Source organism: Phascolarctos cinereus, unplaced genomic scaffold (genome assembly GCF_003287225.1).
Source record: "Phascolarctos cinereus isolate Bilbo 61053 unplaced genomic scaffold, phaCin_HiC Scaffold_1;HRSCAF=81, whole genome shotgun sequence".
Classification (NCBI taxonomy): Eukaryota; Metazoa; Chordata; class Mammalia; order Diprotodontia; family Phascolarctidae; genus Phascolarctos; species Phascolarctos cinereus.
This window is the reverse complement of record NW_027555514.1, coordinates 256,498,420-256,515,755: the sequence shown is the minus strand read 5'-3', so window position 1 is coordinate 256,515,755 and position 17,336 is coordinate 256,498,420. Positions and strand designations below refer to the sequence as shown.

The 17,336-nt window shown below is 37.8% G+C and overlaps 1 protein-coding gene across 1 annotated transcript in view; it reads left to right on the top strand.

Moving 5' to 3' along the window:
• The window catches only part of CEP290 (centrosomal protein 290), a 94,842-nt gene that overhangs the window by 77,068 nt on the left and 438 nt on the right, over positions 1-17,336 (top strand). Inside the window, 9 exon segments of the mRNA XM_078146529.1 lie at positions 620-746; positions 4,127-4,261; positions 5,518-5,604; positions 8,113-8,277; positions 8,675-8,797; positions 9,589-9,761; positions 13,189-13,207; positions 13,209-13,263; positions 16,334-16,398. Of these exon segments, the coding sequence (XP_078002655.1) occupies positions 620-746; positions 4,127-4,261; positions 5,518-5,604; positions 8,113-8,277; positions 8,675-8,797; positions 9,589-9,761; positions 13,189-13,207; positions 13,209-13,263; positions 16,334-16,398 (949 nt within the window).

Here is a 17,336-nt window from a genome sequence, read left to right as displayed (position 1 = left end):
TGTGTTAAAATGACAGATTTCATTCAAAACCCATTCAGAATAATAGAATTGCAGAATTAGAAGGGACCTCAGAGGCCTCTAGACCCGACTTAAAGCAGAACGGTATTAACTGACATTTCTATTGTACTTTCAAGTTTACAATTAAGAAACCTTTTCCCTCCTCACATATATTACATCCAGCCCATGAATTCATTCCACATAGAAGCTCACTTGCTCCTCACAACTCTGTGAAGTTCACATGAGAGGCTCATTTCTCATGGTGCAGTCATATTCCCTTACGTTCATGAACCACACTTTGTTTAGCCCTGCCCCAGATGATGACCAGCTGCTTTGGTTTTAGTTTTTTACAACTACAAAAAAATGTTGCCATGAATATTTTGGTTTATGTGGGGCATTTCTGTCTTTGGGTTCCTCCTTGGAGTATATAAGTATGACTTCTTTAAAAAAAATAATTCATTCATTTTTAGTTTTCAACATTCCCTTCCATAAGATTTTGAGTTTTAAATTTTTTTCCCATGAGCCTGACTTCTTAGTGACGCTATACTAGGTAGCAGTAAAAAAAAAAAACTATAGTTTATATGAGATATAAATTTCTTTTTCCCTTTCTGACTCATTGCAGGACCCAGCAAGCTCTTCCCCGAGATTCTGTCGTACAAGACTTACATTTACAAAATAGATACCTTCAGGATAAGCTTCGTGCTTTGGAAGAACAGATTTCTTTAAAAGATGCATTTTCTAGGCCTTTAGTAAGTCTATGATTTTATTTTATTAAATGTCAGTTGATAAAATAGGAATCAGTTGCTAATATTTCATTTTGCTTAAGAATTCTGCTAGCTGTCTTTCTTTTCTTTCATATTCATATACTAGTTTGCAGGTGAACATTGTAGTATCTGATAAATATTAACTTATGTAATTGTTTCTTGTCTGGTACTGGTAAAGTGTGAGGCCCACAATGCATTCCCATTCATTATGAATGTCTAGTGTGGCCCTTTGTGCTGTAACCATTAAAAGGGTTTTTTTTGTGCCTAGGGGCAATGTGCTAGTTAAAATAGAAGAAAATAGGCATACTCATTTCCAACAAATGAACATGGTATGTGCCTGTTTTTTCTTTAAAAATGAGTCATGAATGTAAAATTGTTTGTGAAAGTCTTAATGTAAGACATTCAGCACAGGTTTCTTTTCTGTCCTTGTTTTCTTTTTCTTCTTTTCATGCTTCATCTTGTCTTTTGCTTCAAAGCAGAGTTCAGCATGTGACATTACCACTCTCTCCTCTCTTGCTACCCAAACTAATAAAAACAAGTATTTTGTCTTTCCCAAAAAGAACAGTTTACTTGGGAACAAAAAAACCCCTGTAACAGTCTCCTCAGTTAAAAACAGGAAGAAAATAGTTGGCAGTCAAAGCTTTGATGATCCGCACTGTCAGATAACTGGCAGTGGCGCCCAGTCAGATGTAGCTCTGGGACCTGCTGGTTTAGCACCCTCAGAGCCCAGGGAGTGCAAGCAATTGAATCCATCGAGGCAAACTGATGCTGAGAGGGAAGATTTTACAGCTGATTTTGAAAATGAACCAGATGCAGAGAAGGAGGGACTGAGTCAAGGCTGTTACAGAAATGGAAACGGAGTACATGAAAATGAAGAAGAGAAAAAAGAAACGGCTGAAAGTGCACAAGGAAACCCAGAGAACATGAGTGACAGACGTTCGTCGGATCCAGAAGAACCTGCCAGGGGAGACCTTGAAAATGCTGAAGTGAATGATGGTGTAAATCCACACCCTGAAGAGAATGCACAGACAAACAACGACACTGAGGGGATCAGATTAAGCCAGATGTCTGCTGGGGAAATCGCTCAGGTTTGGTAACAGAGGCAGTCTTTTGTTAGCAGAGATGGGTGGTGTGATACAAGCTGAAATGTACGGAATGGTGGGTTTTTTTTGACTTTTGGTATCTACGTAGCTAGACTTCTTTCCAAGCTTGTATTTTTAGCTAGTTTGCACAAAATACTCCTTTTTCGGTGTGGCAGTGTGAAGACGCAGGCACAGGAAGAACCCCTGGAGGCTTTGGGCTCCAGCCTCTAGCAGGTTCACTCTTGATCTGGGCAGCCAGAGGGACGGAGGGGTGAAATAGTAACTTATTTTCTATTCTTCTCTATGGGTTGCTGATAATGGGATCACCAACTCCTAAAGCTTCCCCAGTTACTCTACTCACAGGGACGGGTGACAACGGGGCAGCAACCCCTAAGTAGGAGCACAACTCCTGTCTCATTCCCCTAAGCCTCGATGGGGGCTGTTAAGGCAGCACAGCATTTCAGCTTGTGCATTCCCCCAAGCCTTTGATGGGGGCCAGTCAAGGCACTCACAGCATTCCTAGCTGGCACATTGCCCCCTCACTGACTAGTGCTCACCTGATTTGTAGGGGAGCACACAAAGAAGGCATCTTGCCAGCAATAGCCTCACAAGTTTACATTAACTCTAGCAATCTTATGCTGATTGAGCACTCCTCAAGCACAGTAGATTATTTACAATTAAAATCAACTGTGTACACTATCTCATCATTATATCTCACTGCACAATCACAGTAGAAACTGTTTTACAGTGTGAAATCCTGGGACCTGGTAGATTGTTATGGCCATGGGCCCTGGAAACTTCCCTAAAAAAGAGTAACAAAATCCACCTTACAGGCAAGAACTGATATTTACTTTTAGTTGAAATTTCTAATGTACTTAGCTTAATTTTTTTTAGTGTTGATGTATTCAGAAAGCAGTTTGATGTGGCAAAAAGAGAAAGATTGTTTTCTCTCTTCCTCTCCTCCAAAGACAATTACTAACTGAACAGATGAAATTACAGATGAACTACCATTAGAGGGAATGCCATCACAAAGGAAGGCTGCAAACAATATTAACAATAATGTTATTACCGTGGACATGGCTGATAATTCACAGCAACAGTACTTTATAGGTCTGATTACAACATGATTGTCTTAATCACATCTACCTTCTCTAGTCCTTTGTGTTAAGACAATAGTCCTTTATGAAGAAATAGCTGAAGGTGTATTATTTGTATTATAAGGTAGAAGAAGGAAAGTGCAGCTGAGATTGAGTTGAAATCTTGGCAGTTTTTTTATGTCACTCAGTCATTTGGTAGCATTGACCCTTCCCCTGTCCCTATCTCAAACATCCCAACCACTTCCTACAGAAAAAGCCATCCGACTTCTCCTTTTCTCACTATACCAGGCACTCTAGAGGTAAGAACAGGCAGAGTTTCAGGTGTCTGGTGTCTGGCCTCACCTTCTTTCCTTCAGGTTCTAAGCACTTTCACCTGCTGACTTACCTCACTTGCAGAAGCTTTCCCTCATGCTAGGACTGCAGTCCCTCATCCTCTCTAAATCCTTGCCTCAGCAAACCTTAGCTCTGGTGCCACCTTCTCCATGAAGCCTTCCCTGAATCCCTCAGCTAATGTTTTCTTTCCCCCAGTTATCTTGGGATTATGTTGCCTCCTCCAGTACAAGGGAAACTCTTTGAGCACAGGAACTGTTGGGTTCTTTGTTTTTGAATTCCCAGTGCCAAGTAAAGTGCCCAGCACTTAGTAGGTGCTTAATGGAGGCTTGTGGAATTGCATTGTTATTTTTACTTGCTAAGTAATCACAAAAAGGTCACCCGCAGTGGTATTTCACTTCATCCTTCACCCGACAGCATAAGAGCCTAATTTGATGACTCTCTACATAATTTAAAATGATTCTTTTCTAGAGTCTAACGCAGTGGTTCCCAAAGTGGCTGATACCGCTTCTGGGGGTCACTGGAATGATGGGGGGGGGGACAGTAATAGCCTCAGGTGCAATTGTACACTTAATCTGAGACTTCTTTCCTGTTGTAAGATTTCAAGGCGGGGGCGGTGAGTAATTTTTTTTTTTAAAAGGAGGCAATTGGCCAAGTAAATTTGGGAACCTCTGGTCTAAAGAAACCAACTATTTTAACTTTTTCATATAGAAATCCCATTTTCCATTTCCTTACTTTGATTTTGTCTGGATCTTCTGTATCTACCTCCCTTTCACAAAGGTCCCCTTTTAGACTACGGATTTTCCCCTACAGTATGAGTTTATGAAACATTTCTTCCTATTTTATGTTCCTGAAGTCAACAGAATTGGGATTAGGTGGGCGGTCTAACAGAGAACAGTTGCTTCAGAAGGAAAACCTGAAGGTCTCATCTGAAAACATTGAGCTAAGATTTCAACTTGAACAAGCAAATAAAGATTTACCAAGGTTAAAGGTAAATTTTTCTCTATTTTAGAAATATACTATAGTCACAAAATAGTTGTTTTTACCATATGTGGGTATCATCTTAGCTCGTGAGAAATAAAAATAGAAATTCTTATAGCCATTTGATTTTGCTGATAAATGTGTTCTCTGTGTGTGTGTGTGTGTGTGTGTGTGTGTGTGTGTGTGTGTGTTGTGTGTATGTGTTGATTACTACTTTGGAATATAAGAGAGTTCATACACATAGCACCTTTATTAAGAGTTGGCATACTGTAGTATAAGAATTATACTCATAAGAAATTATATTTTGCAGATATCATCAGGTGTTGGCTGATATTTATTTAAATCTATGGTTTTCCAAATCTAAATCTGGTTGCTAAAATGTATAATTTCCTTTTTTTCTCTGCTACCTAATAGTTTTTTCAAACTAATTTGTTTTTTTATATAAAAATGAATTATTTGCTTTTCTAGCATCTAGAAATCTAGCATCTAGCATCTAGCTACAGCTGGGTGTAAATTTAAGCAATACTTTGCAAGATATTCTTAGATGTGAAAGCAGGCTAAACAAAAATATTTATTGATTGATTTAACTTAAGTAATCTTTTGGGTCAATATTATTTCAGTGACTTCAATGAATTACTATTTCTGTTAGAAATTCAAGTTTATCAATATAGCATACTGAGATAGTAATGTAGTACTTCTTGCTTGATAATAAACTGGCACTTAAGATGTTTGTTGAATTACCAAATGAAATTAAATAAGAATTCATTATTTCTTTCAATTCTTAGAATTCCTGTATGGAGACTAACTTTTGGGATCTACTGAATTTTCTAGAAGACTTATAGTAGAAATAAAATTTTGCGCTCCTCTTTTCTTTTCACATTTCATAGACTTTGAAACTCAGTGAATAGCCCTACCATTAACTGAGGCACGAATGCCCTCTACAGCATCCATAACAAGATTAGCATCTGCTTGAAACCTCCCATCCTGGGAAATTTACTATTTCATGAGATGGTCTGTTTGGACTACTTTAGTTATAAAGAAGTTATTTTGTTCTGAAATATGTCTTCCTTTACCCTCTAAGTCTAAGCAGAAGAATCTGATCCCTTTTACATGATATCCTGTAAAATAATTGAAAATAGTCATGTCTGCTATTTTTAAAAAAAGTATATTGAAGGAAAAAACAAATCATTATGATGGTAGTTAGGGAGGGGTCACAATACAGGGAAAATTATGATTTTTTTTAAGGTGCTATAATTTTTTTTTAAGAGTCAGGTGAGTGATATGAAAGAAATGTGTGAACTTCTGAAGAAAGAGAAAGCTGAAATTGAAAGAAAGCTTGGCCAAGTTAGAGGGGTAAGTGAATAAGTGTTATGTTGTGACCTTGTGCTTTCAGGATTCCTGAACTGAAAAGGAGAAAAACATTTCTACACATAAATTACTAAAAAAGGTGTTCTGTGTTGGCTAATGCCATCCTTAGCTTCTCTTCTCAGCAAAATGATTCCTTCCATAAAATAAATTGCTCTGTCTCTTCCACAATATAAACCATGACTTATTGTCACTGTCTCTTTGAACAAGTAGGTTCAATCTGAAGGCCTCAGTCTAGCATTTGAGATGCTAAGATAAAGGCAGAAGGGTAGAGCATTCTTATTTCTCTCCAGACTAGATACCTATTCTAATAAAGCTTCTTCACTTGCGGGTCCTGAACACAGAATCTCAGCTTTGGAAGAGACCTCGGGTCATCTAGTCCGACCTAGAGTTGAAGAAGAGTCCCCCCAACGAAGCATCCTCGTGGTCCTTCAGCCTTTGCTTGAAGACCTCTGCTGTGTTCTGCTCTGCTCATTTACATCTTCACAACTTTGGGTGCCTTCTCTTCTATTTGATGCATTTTTCTACCATCTTTTTGCTAATTCATGATCTCTTCCCATCCCAGATGGAGAAGATTTCCACTGACTGAGCCTCACACATTTATATACCTATTTTATGCACTATTCAATTATATCTGTTGTTATATTGCTTTTTAAAGAGGTTTCTTACCATTGATGCAGGAGTCAGAATAGAGACAGAGTCAAGTCCTTTATCTGAGACTTAGTAGATATGTGACTGTTGGCAAATCAGAACTTCTCTGAACCTCAGTTTCCTCACCTGTAAATGGGGCTTATAAAATAATACCAGTAATATCCACCTGTAGGGTAGGACAAGTATTAATAAAATATGCAAAAACTTTATAGACATTTAAGCGCTAGATCAATACTGCTCATGATAGAAGCAGCCGTATGGAAGTTCCTGGGAGAAAAGGACGGTCTTCTCAAGGAATTTGTCACTTTCTTTATCTTCCCATATCTGGCCAAGTACAGTGCAGCATTGGGTAATCCCATGCTGAGTGCTGAGTAAATGCTGCTGAGGGGACAGGATCACAGATTGGCTGCCATAAGACCAGGCAGTTTCACACACAAAAAAACCCTTGGGACAACCCTAGTTTGTACCACTTCTTTTTTTTTTTTAATCTATTTTTATAATGTAAAATGTCCTAGAGTCAATTGGGTGGGTGGGTATGATAGACCCAGGACAATCTAGCTTTATTAGGTTAGTGACTTCATCAAAATATGCATATTCCCCTGAAGTCCTGCTCTGATGCTAATCACAAGAGAGGACCCTGAGTTCTTGAGGGCTGTGCCGGTGGGGCCTAACCTTCAACGTGTCTGACAAAGCAGAGTTTTGAATCTAGGCCTAACAGTATACTATATGTCTGTTAACCTAGGACCGGCCTCAGTGAGTTTTGAAAGACTTGTCTTGAATTGGCCTGCAGGATGAGGAAACGTTCAGCCAAAGCATGTCTTAATGTCTGCTGTCAAGTTAGGGGGGGCTGTCTTCTGGGTGGAGGAAGGAGCACAACTGATGGAATCTCAGTGCTTTGAAATGTTAAAAAAAATGCATTTCAGAGACTAGATTTAAATAGGCAGTTTCGTCCTTTGTGATCATTCATTGATCCGTGGTAATATGCACTGACAATAACAATAGGAGCTGCCATTCACATATGACTTCAAGTTTTCAAGGGGCTTTATGTATGTTTTCTTGCTGGGGTGTCAAGCAACCCTGTGAGGCAAGTGTGACAGGTGTTATATTCGCTGCTTACAGGTGAGAAAGTGGGCTCAGATGAGGCAGCCAGGCCTCATGATGGATGGAGTCAGCAAGACCTGATCTTGAAGGTGGCCTCAGATGCTTGTTAGCCTTTCTCCTGAGGCCTCAGTTTTCTCTTCTGTAAAATGGAAATGATAATAACACCTACCTCTCACGATTCTTGTAAGAATCAAGTTAGATAACCTATATAAAATGCTTTACAAAACTTAGTTATATAAATGCAAGTTACCATTAGTGTAATTATATTATTATTTTTTAATGTTAAGAGGATGGTGACTTTGCCTGTAGTCACAAAACTAGTAAATGTCATAGGTAGGTTTCAAACCCAGGCTTTGTGAACTACACTCTCTCCAGGACACCAAGCTGCCTCCCTTGTATAAAGTGTATCAAGCTATTTTCCTTACATATGCCAAAATCTGATTTTTATGTAATTAAATTTTAAAATTCTATTCATATTCTGGCACAATTGATCTTTCACTAGGACTTAGAGATCATATAGAGACTCTGCTCTCCTGGATTAGGTGGGAAATTCCTTGGACTTTGAGCCTGCATATTGAACACTGTCTCTAGTGCTGTGTCATTTAAATAAGAAAACATGTTCTCTTTAAGGACTGGAATAGCCCCTGTTATGTGTTTTTGTAATGCTGGGTCTTTTATTTAATGTGCAAAAGTACTATTTCTCGGCATGGTCTAACATATTATTTTCTTGCATTTTTTGTATAGTCTGGAAGAAGTGGCAAGACCGTTCCTGAACTAGAAAAAACTATTGGTTTAATGAAAAAAGTTGTGGAGAAAGTCCAGAAAGAAAATGAATATTTGAAACGAGCATCAGGAATAATGACAAGTGAGAAAATGTCTACTCTTGAGCTTGAAAATAAAAATCTGAAGGTAATGGTGATATTCTTAACAGTAATTTCTTCTGCTGTGGGAAACCTTAAAAATATATCAGAACAGTTGTAATTACAGTGCGTTACTTTATCCTGAATAAGACATAGTGGTTTTTAAAAAATTCATCAGTCATTTATATGAATACTATAAGACTCTGTTGTATAAAATCCTAGTTAAGTGTGTGTTTGGAGTAAGAATGATAACAAGGCTGGAGCAGGAATGTGGGACTGGGTAGGAAGATCCATATAGATTTCATACTTGTTCTAGCTTGATAGAGCAGGGCTCCAAGATTTTATGCCGAATCAGTGGTCTCTAAAATATACTCTATTGAGCTTATAAAAGTTTTATTCATGTTCATTTATTTCTTTTTCTTTTTGCGCACGTTTAAAATATCTAGACCGAATTAGAAAAACTGAAGCTTCATCTTGGACGTCAACTGAGCATGCAGTATGAGTTTAATACTAAAGGCCCAGAGAATATCATGGTTGAAAATGACAATCTTCGCAAAGAACTTAAAAAAGTATGCATAATTTTATTAATTACAACTATTTCAGTTGGCTTTTTATGTCAATTAGAGATCTTTTAATTCTTAAACAAAGACAAATATAGATTCAGTGAGACACCTTGTTAGAAATAGGAAAGTCAGTTTTCACAGTCCACATCCAAGAGCACGATACAATGGGAGGTGTTTTTTATTTAAACTTATTTTCTGTTCCTCTTCCTTTACTTCAGAGATGTTCTAAATACCTTCAGCCCTGGACTAACATTTATGGAGACTCTCAGTATATTTTAAGCCCCTAAGTCTGCATGTGAAATAGCATCATTTCCCATTTTGCCCTAGAAAATAGGTTTAATTTTTTTTCAGTACCACAAGGAAAAATATTATAAAGTACTAGGAATCAGATACTAAAGAAACAGTTCTATGGAGATAATCAAATAGTCCTATATTTTGAATGTTTAGTAACTGAAGATTAAGTGTTCAATGAACATGGCTTATGGTCGTGGCTGTGTGTCACAAGTATAGAACGGTAGAAGTTCAACTCTTTCCTTAAAAGTGTGTAGTCCATTACTATATAACTGTATATGTACTCACACATACACGCATACACGCACATGCACACACACATATGCACGCCTGGATCGAAACAAAAATTTTGTCAATGGAAAAAGACAACTTTTATCCTTCTAAGTAGCAATCGTTCTTGTGATCATTCTTATAAAATTTGTTACTCCTAATGTCCTAATTATTCTTGTGATCATTCTCATAAAATTTGTTACTCCTAATGTCCTAATTATTCACTTCTCTGATAGAAGGTAGAATCTGCTGAGATACTTCGAATGGAAAAAAATGACTTGGAGAGATCAGTTGAGAAGCTGACAGCTCAGCTGGAAGAGATGAGTAGCAAATTGTATCTTACTGAAAGCAGAGATCCACAGCTGGAAAGGGCCGAAAGCAGGGGTCTGAAATCAGTCATTGATATGAGGTAAGAGAAGGTTTTAAAGAGACAAAATTCAGTCTCTATCTTGCTTCCGTTATTATTTTTAAAGACTATAAATCTGCTAGTCCCAAGCAGATTTCTTCCAAAATATTTAACTACAGGATTTACTTAAAAGATGAAATGGAAATTGGAGGTCCTTTCTCAGTTATCATTAGTTAAGGTGTAATAGTGTCTTAAGTCAGATAACTGTACAAAATTGAATTTTAATTACTTCATCCTACCATGGTTACTGTCATGAAAATCAAATTTCAAAAAAACCCACATGATCCTCACTGCTATTTCTGTTTGTTTTCTCTGTTTCTTCATTCATTCAACAAACATTTAGCAGCTGCTATATATGGAGTATTCTACTAGGTCCTGTGGGAGATGGAAAATGATTAAGCTATATTCCTTTCTGTCAGTGATTAGAGTTTTTGTTATAGTAGGGTAAGATGTGATAAAGGCAAAAAGGGCATAATTAAAGGGTTTGAGTGTATCAGTGGAGAAAGGGATCCCTTTTTGATAAAGGAGCTATGGAGAAGGTATATTAAACCTTGAAGGATGGGTAGTATTTGATGAGAAAAGGATTTCAAACTGAGGGGGCACCATGAGGAAAACTGTGAAGATGGGGAAGCGTGGGACATATTTGGAGAATAGTAATCTATTGTGGCTGGACATTATCTCTCACACCCCCAGAATTCTCTCGGCTCAAATGGCATTCACCTCCATTCAAGATCTCCTCAACTTTTGCTTCACTGGGCCTCTTAGTTTTTAGCCCCTCCTCTCCACAACAGGTTCCAGGAGACCCTCCCTGCATCACACAAATGACCCTGGTCACTCCTCTCTCTCACCAGGAACTTATGTCACTGTCTCCCTGTTGCCTCCAGACCAACCAGAAACACCTCAGCTGGGCTTGAAAGCCTTTTGCAGTCGCCAGGCCTTCTTTTCCAGGCTTGTTGCCAATTTCCTTCATATGCTGTCCGTTCCAGTCTACCTGGCCTACATCTTCTGAGTGTGTGCCTTATGGCCCATCCTCTCTTGCAGAGGTCAAGAACTCACAGGGTTGATGCCATTTTTTTATATCATCTTTAACCTTTTAGACCAGAGAGGCAGATAAATTATTCCTTATTTTTTCCTTCTTGCCTTCAGAACAAATGAAGTCAAAATGAGCAAGGTACAGAATGAGAATGAGCAAAAAATTCAGAGGGTCACTGATCTTAAGCAGCTCCTAAGGGAAGCAGCAGCAGAGAGAGAGACAGACACACAGACACACACAGAAAGAGAGACAGAGGGATCAGAAGAAACGTTCTCACTGTTAGAAAAGGAGGCTTTCTCTTACCATCCAACCATTTGTTGTATCCACTCTACTCATTGTACTGTTCATTCACATAGCCCCAGCATCTGTAATATTTATTATTTATTTATTTATTTTTGGCTAGGCAGTCAGGGTTAAGTGACTTGCCTGGAGTCACACATCTAGTAAGTGTCACGTATCTGAGGTCGGATTTGAACTTGGGTGCCTGACTGCAAGGCCAGAGCTCTATCTGCTGCGCCACCTAGATGCCCCTTATAATATTTACTTTGGGAAATTTATACTTTAATGTTATCCCTCCTTGCAATAAATACCTTTTAAAAGTATAAAGGTCTCCGTATAGTAGACCTTCTAACTTTTCTTTTCTTAACTATACCGTAAGACTGAGATTCTTAAAAACTTTGCTGAAGGTATCTGAAAACTTTGAAGGTATCTTCCCAGAGCAGAGCCTTAAAGAATTGCAACATATTAGGTAAAACTCTACTCATATCCACAACATTTATATTTAACGAAACAAGAAAGAAGGAACACCTATATCTCTGTTGCTTAGGTGTAATGCCACAGCTTTGAGTCCCGCCATCAGAGAGCAGAGGCAGCGAGATGGAGTGTGAGGGTTAGTCTGGCACACTGACCTCCGAGTGTGGGACTGCCATCACAGGGAATCTGAAGTTCAGGTGTTTAGATGGTACTGGGATTTCATGCACACTTCTACCCTGGCTCATGCTGTGTGGGCACTCACCAACTGCCCGAGGCCTTTCTCTGGTTCTTTGAATGTCTCCAGCAAACTGCTAAATGCTGTCCATCTGGTGTCCATCATTCTCTTTAAATGGTCATTTCCTTCTCCGTTGATGTCTCTTATTTCACTTTTTGTACATAAATTGTCACCTGCTTTTAGCCACCATACATTAGTTTCCCTTGGGGTCACCTGCAAATTTGATTCTTTCAAGTAAGAAAAATGAGGGTAGGGTGGGGGGACCTTCCAGGTGTCTAGTGGGTTTCTGCATCCTGAGTTAGCCACAGACTCAGGTAGACAATATATGAATCCAATACCAGGCCAAAGATCAAAGGGGATGAAAATCTGAAGAAGTTACATTCAGGGTCAATATTTATGAGTTGCATGTATGAAGGTTGTATGTATGCATGCATGTAGTTTGTATGCATGTGTGAAGGGTGTATGCATGTATGTGTGTGCATGTATTGCGTGTGTGCATGTACGTATGTGTGTGTGTATTTGTATGTGTATGTGTGTAGGTTGTAGAGTTGGAACAGTGCATGTGTCAGTCGAAGCTTCTGTTGCTTAGGAGTGAATATCAAATATTGCCACTAGTTCCCACAAGGTCACTGGCCACAGTCCCTAGTCCTGAATTTCCAACCTTGTGTCCTGCTCCTAACTACTCTGTTTAGTTGCCACAAATTGTCTTTTGTTACCTATTTGCAACCCAGTTTCTGACTTCCACCAGTTTTGACCCCATGACTTACTCCATAGACGATAAACCCTAAGTCCTTTTGCTACTTTTGGGAAGTGAGGTGGTGTAGTGGATGAAGTGCTAGGCCTGGTGTAAGGAAGATTCATTTTCCTGAGTTCAAATCTGGCCTCAGGGGGCAGCTAGGTGGTGCAGTGGATAGAGCACTGGCCTTGGAGTCAGGAGGACCTGAGTTCAAATCCAGTCTTAGACACATAACACTCACTAGCTGTGTGACTCTGGGCAAGTCACTTAACTCCAATTGCCTCACCAGAAAAAAAAAAAAACAACAAATCTGGCCTCAGATACTTACTAGCTATGTGACCCTGGGCAAGTCACTTAACCCTATTTGCCTCAGTTTCCTCATTTTTAAAATGAACTAGAGAAGGAATGGCCAAACCACTCTAATATCTTTTCCCAAGAAAATCCCAAATGGGGTCTTGAAGAGTCAGACATGACTGAAAACAACTGAACAACGACGATGTTTTGCTACTAGCTTTGTTCCCTGTAGGTAGTCCTGCATACTCTGTGCCCCTGCTTACATGGAAGTTACTGTGTTAGAACAGTCTCCAGAATTCTTGCTGTTATTGTCGAGAACTCACGTGCATGTTTTTCTATTGCCGTTTGTACCATATTATCCATAACTCTTGTGTTCCAGGTCAGTGGATCGCAGGGAGAAAGAAAACGGGCGAATTAATTCATCAAGCAGGAGCTAGTCAGGAGCGAATTGGAGGTGACAGCACGGTTTCTGGCATTGCGTGTGTGCTGAATGTGTCATTGCTCAGCAGTAGAAGACTTGTTTTGGTTTGCTTTTATCAGGGTTCTCTGAAGTTGCATTTCATTGGGTTGTCTCTCTAGAGCCACAGGCCAGTCATGGGGCTTCTCCATAAAGTCTGTCTCCTTGTTAGCTGTGAGATCAAGTTGCCTCACTTGTGTTAGGCCCTTCCCATCATTTTGGGTGTTGTGTGTCCATTGTATGGATACGTAAGATTGGGGATGTCATACTGACTCCTTTCTAGTATTATGACTCCTATGAACATCTGCTCTTCTTCTTTCTTCATTGTGACTACTCTCTGTTGTATTCATAAGGTCATTTGCTCCCTCCTCTGTCCTTTAAAGTTTAAAGTCACTTTTGATTCCTGTTGCATGATTGGGAGAAGCCTTTATTAGGTCCATTATGTCCCTGCCTGGAACCTCTCATTCTTCTATTTTAAGACATACTACAGGAATTTCGAACCACGGCACAGTCGCGTGTTTCATCTCACCAAGTCTTTGGTACCTGTGAGATTAAATTTGCCTCCTTAGGCCAAGGTCCTCTAGTTCATTTTGTTTATTTACTGTCTTGTTCTTGTGATGTTTTGGAAAAGACATGAGTTAGTACTCTTGTAGTTTTAGATATCAGTACTAAAGTGTGACATTTCATTAAAAATTCATGTCAAATTATATTAAGGACCCTTTGACTTGGACAACTGGCCATATGTTGAGGGACATTCTGTGGAATCTGCTTTTGCCTGTTACAATTGCCACATCTCTCTAGTTTCTGGTTTTTTTTTTTCCCCAGTCCCACAAAATACATTTTCTCTTCCATTTTCTAGTAAGGAGAGAATTCTTATCCTGTATTTTCAACAAAGAATAAAACCTATTGACAGCTTAAGAGGCTAATTCATAAATACCATAAAAACTTAATTCATTTCCTACCTAATTGCCTCTGGTTTTCTCTAGCATTCCCCCCCCCTTTTATTCTTAATTTTTTCTCTTACAATCCCTCTTTTTGTTACATTAGTCGTTTCTGAACCTACCCTCTCCTATGCCCAGAAAACCATCCCTTGTGACAGATATTGTAAAGGACAAAAAAGCCGATCACCCAAACCAACATGTTGACCCTGTGTGGCAATAGATGTAGTATTCCATATGCAGAGCCCTCCACCTCCAGTGAAAGAAGCTTCCTTTTCTTAGCTCTTCTGGGCCAGCTTGAGTCTTCATAAGCAGTCACCCATCGCAGTCCTCACCCTCCACTGATTTCATCCTGTTCTCCCACACTTGGGCTGATAATCACTATCCCTTCTCTATTCACCTATGGACTGAACGAGGCTCAGTTTCCACTTTCCCTCTACCTTGTTTGCAATTCTTCTCACTATTATCCTTCTCACAACAAACACTTATTCTTATAGGGGATCCTAGGAGTTAGTTCATGGGTTGTCGATTCATTTCTTCCTTTCCCTTTCCTGTTCTTCAAATTTCCCTAAATTCTTTTCCTCCAGATCCTTTTTTTTTCACTCATTTCTCATTGTCCTTTTACCCCTTAAAATTATTTTTAACAGCCTCTAAATATGAAAAAAAAGTGTATTTCAAATAGTCTTTCTTGACAATTGTATTTACCTTTTATGTTGTTTGGAGGATATTTTGCTCACCTCTGGTTTCTTCTTTTATAGCAATCCCTCAAATAGTTCTCCTTGTTGATGGTTCACCTTTTTTCATTGCCATTAGGCTCAGTCTTTTAAGATTATTTTGAATTACACTTGAGCTTCAAGACATTACATTTTCTTTTACCGTAATTGAGGAATAATCCTAATTCTACTAGGCATTCCTTTGTGTTTAAACTAGGCATTCTGTCATTTATAAAATTTGTTATTGTAATTGTGAAATTTAACTTTCTAACTTTAAGCATGGGTTTTTTTTCTATAGAGGTGATCTATGGATGCATTGTGTTGTCTGTATTCAAAAGTTTGGGCAGTTTTCATATATTAGTTAATGTAATATGGTATTAGTTTTTTTTAAATACCTGTAATTCTTATCTCTGTATGTGCTGTCTTTAAAGTTAGTTACTTTGGCTTCTGTAGATGTGTGTTCTTTTAAAATTGTTGCGTTTCTTTTCTGCTAAATTTTATTATTTTTCTGTATCTTTGTGGTGTTATTCTCTTTTTCAGAACCTCTACTGCTTTGCAGAAATGAAGCAACTCACCTATTTTTTTTAAGTCAGCATCAAAAGCATCCAGTTCTTGACCTATTATTAATTCCCAACTTATTTTCAGTTTTATTTCACTTCTAAATCATTTCAAAATTTCTTGTTGCCATTTCTTGATTTTCTGGGGAGTATTTGAATTTTTTTTTATTAGGGATTTTTAGTTCATTTTTTTCATATTTTAAGTTTTTGTTTTGCATCTTTCATTTTCCCTTTCATTTCTTCCTTCTTCCTTCTGTGTTTATGAGGCTGTGAGTTTGTCTGCTTGTGAGCTAGGTTTTTAAATAAGGCTCTCTTGGTCTTATAATCTTTACTTTGTATTCCCATTCACTTCACTGTAGTACCCCTCCCTTATTCTCTTCAAGGTATTAGGGATGGGACTGAGGGAGATTATGCCCTAGACCAGACCCTGACCTGAATCGGATCCTTACTGAGTCACTTCTGTGAGGTTGTTTCCTTACGTTGTTCCTTAGAACAATGAAATTACAAGATGCTATTACAAAACTCAAAATTGCTTCTATGTTCTGTGTTACAAATGTCTCCTCTGTGCCCAGGAATACCAACTCCATACACAAAATTCTCAGAATTTGGCTTCCCATATTTATCTGTATCTAATGAGCTAACATATAATAGTCACACTTTTAATACCTGTATAGGATATATCCAGAAAGCTAAGTTCAAGACTTCAGATGTAAAAATAAAAGTGTGCCACTGCATCAGTTTTTAAAATTAAATTCTATATGTTGAGTTTAAGTAGAATGAGAAATAATAGCTAAATCATGTAAATTGGCATCCCCGCATTATATTTTTTTGCGCCTAACATTTTAACTTATTTGAACAGATTTTGAAAAAATAAAGCCTCCACAGACATCTCCAACTTCAGATCCAGAAAAGCAGCAGTTGAAGGTAACTGTTTAGTAAAAAATTATTCCATAAATTTAATTTTTATGGACTTGTAAATGCTTATCATGTAGAAAGTCTCAGAATTACATTTGATGCTAATAACATTCATGTTAGGCACATTCTTTCACAATCCTCATTTTGATAGTGAACAACATTTACAAAAATGAGATTTGAAGAAAACTGGAAAGCTAGAGAAATATTTTCATGCAGTCATAAAAAAGTTTATTTTAATACTCCCTTACATTAATCAGTCTTCTACACATGACCCAAAACTAAGTTCCTCATGGTTGACATTATTTTATTTTACCTTCCTTTATACTACCTGAGTATATGTTTTGCATGTATGAGATGTTTGTATTAATAACCAGATCAAAAGAGCATTCAAAAAGAGTGCCTGAAGAGTTATTTAATCTGAGGGCAAAGAAAACATTTAAAGTTAATTCTTTATTCCTTCTTCTAGTTGCCTAATCTCTGATCAGAAGGTTCTAATCAAATGCTAAAATGTAAAGCACTTTATAAATGCTATTATTATTCTAAAATATGGATAAGCTAATGTCCATTAAATTAAAATTAAGTTGGAGGAAGAATAACCACAAATTTAAAATAAATTCTTTAAGTTTTAAACATTAGGGTAAAATCACTTGAATATAGTAATGAGCATCCCCACATTTTTCATTTCAAATTGTCTTAATTATAATGTCTGAAAGGATACTATATAAATCTTAAATGTCAGTAAGATTTGGAACATGATTTATATAGCAGAGACTCATAGCTTTCATGGATAAAAATCATTATTACCTAGGAGAAACTTGCATTTGAGAAGCTTATGTGAAAAAATGTATATCTTTACAACTACTTGTCTAGTTAGAAATTTATAAATTATGCCATTTTTGTTCTAGTTTTCATATTTAGTCTACTTAGTTCAAATCTAAAGATTTCAT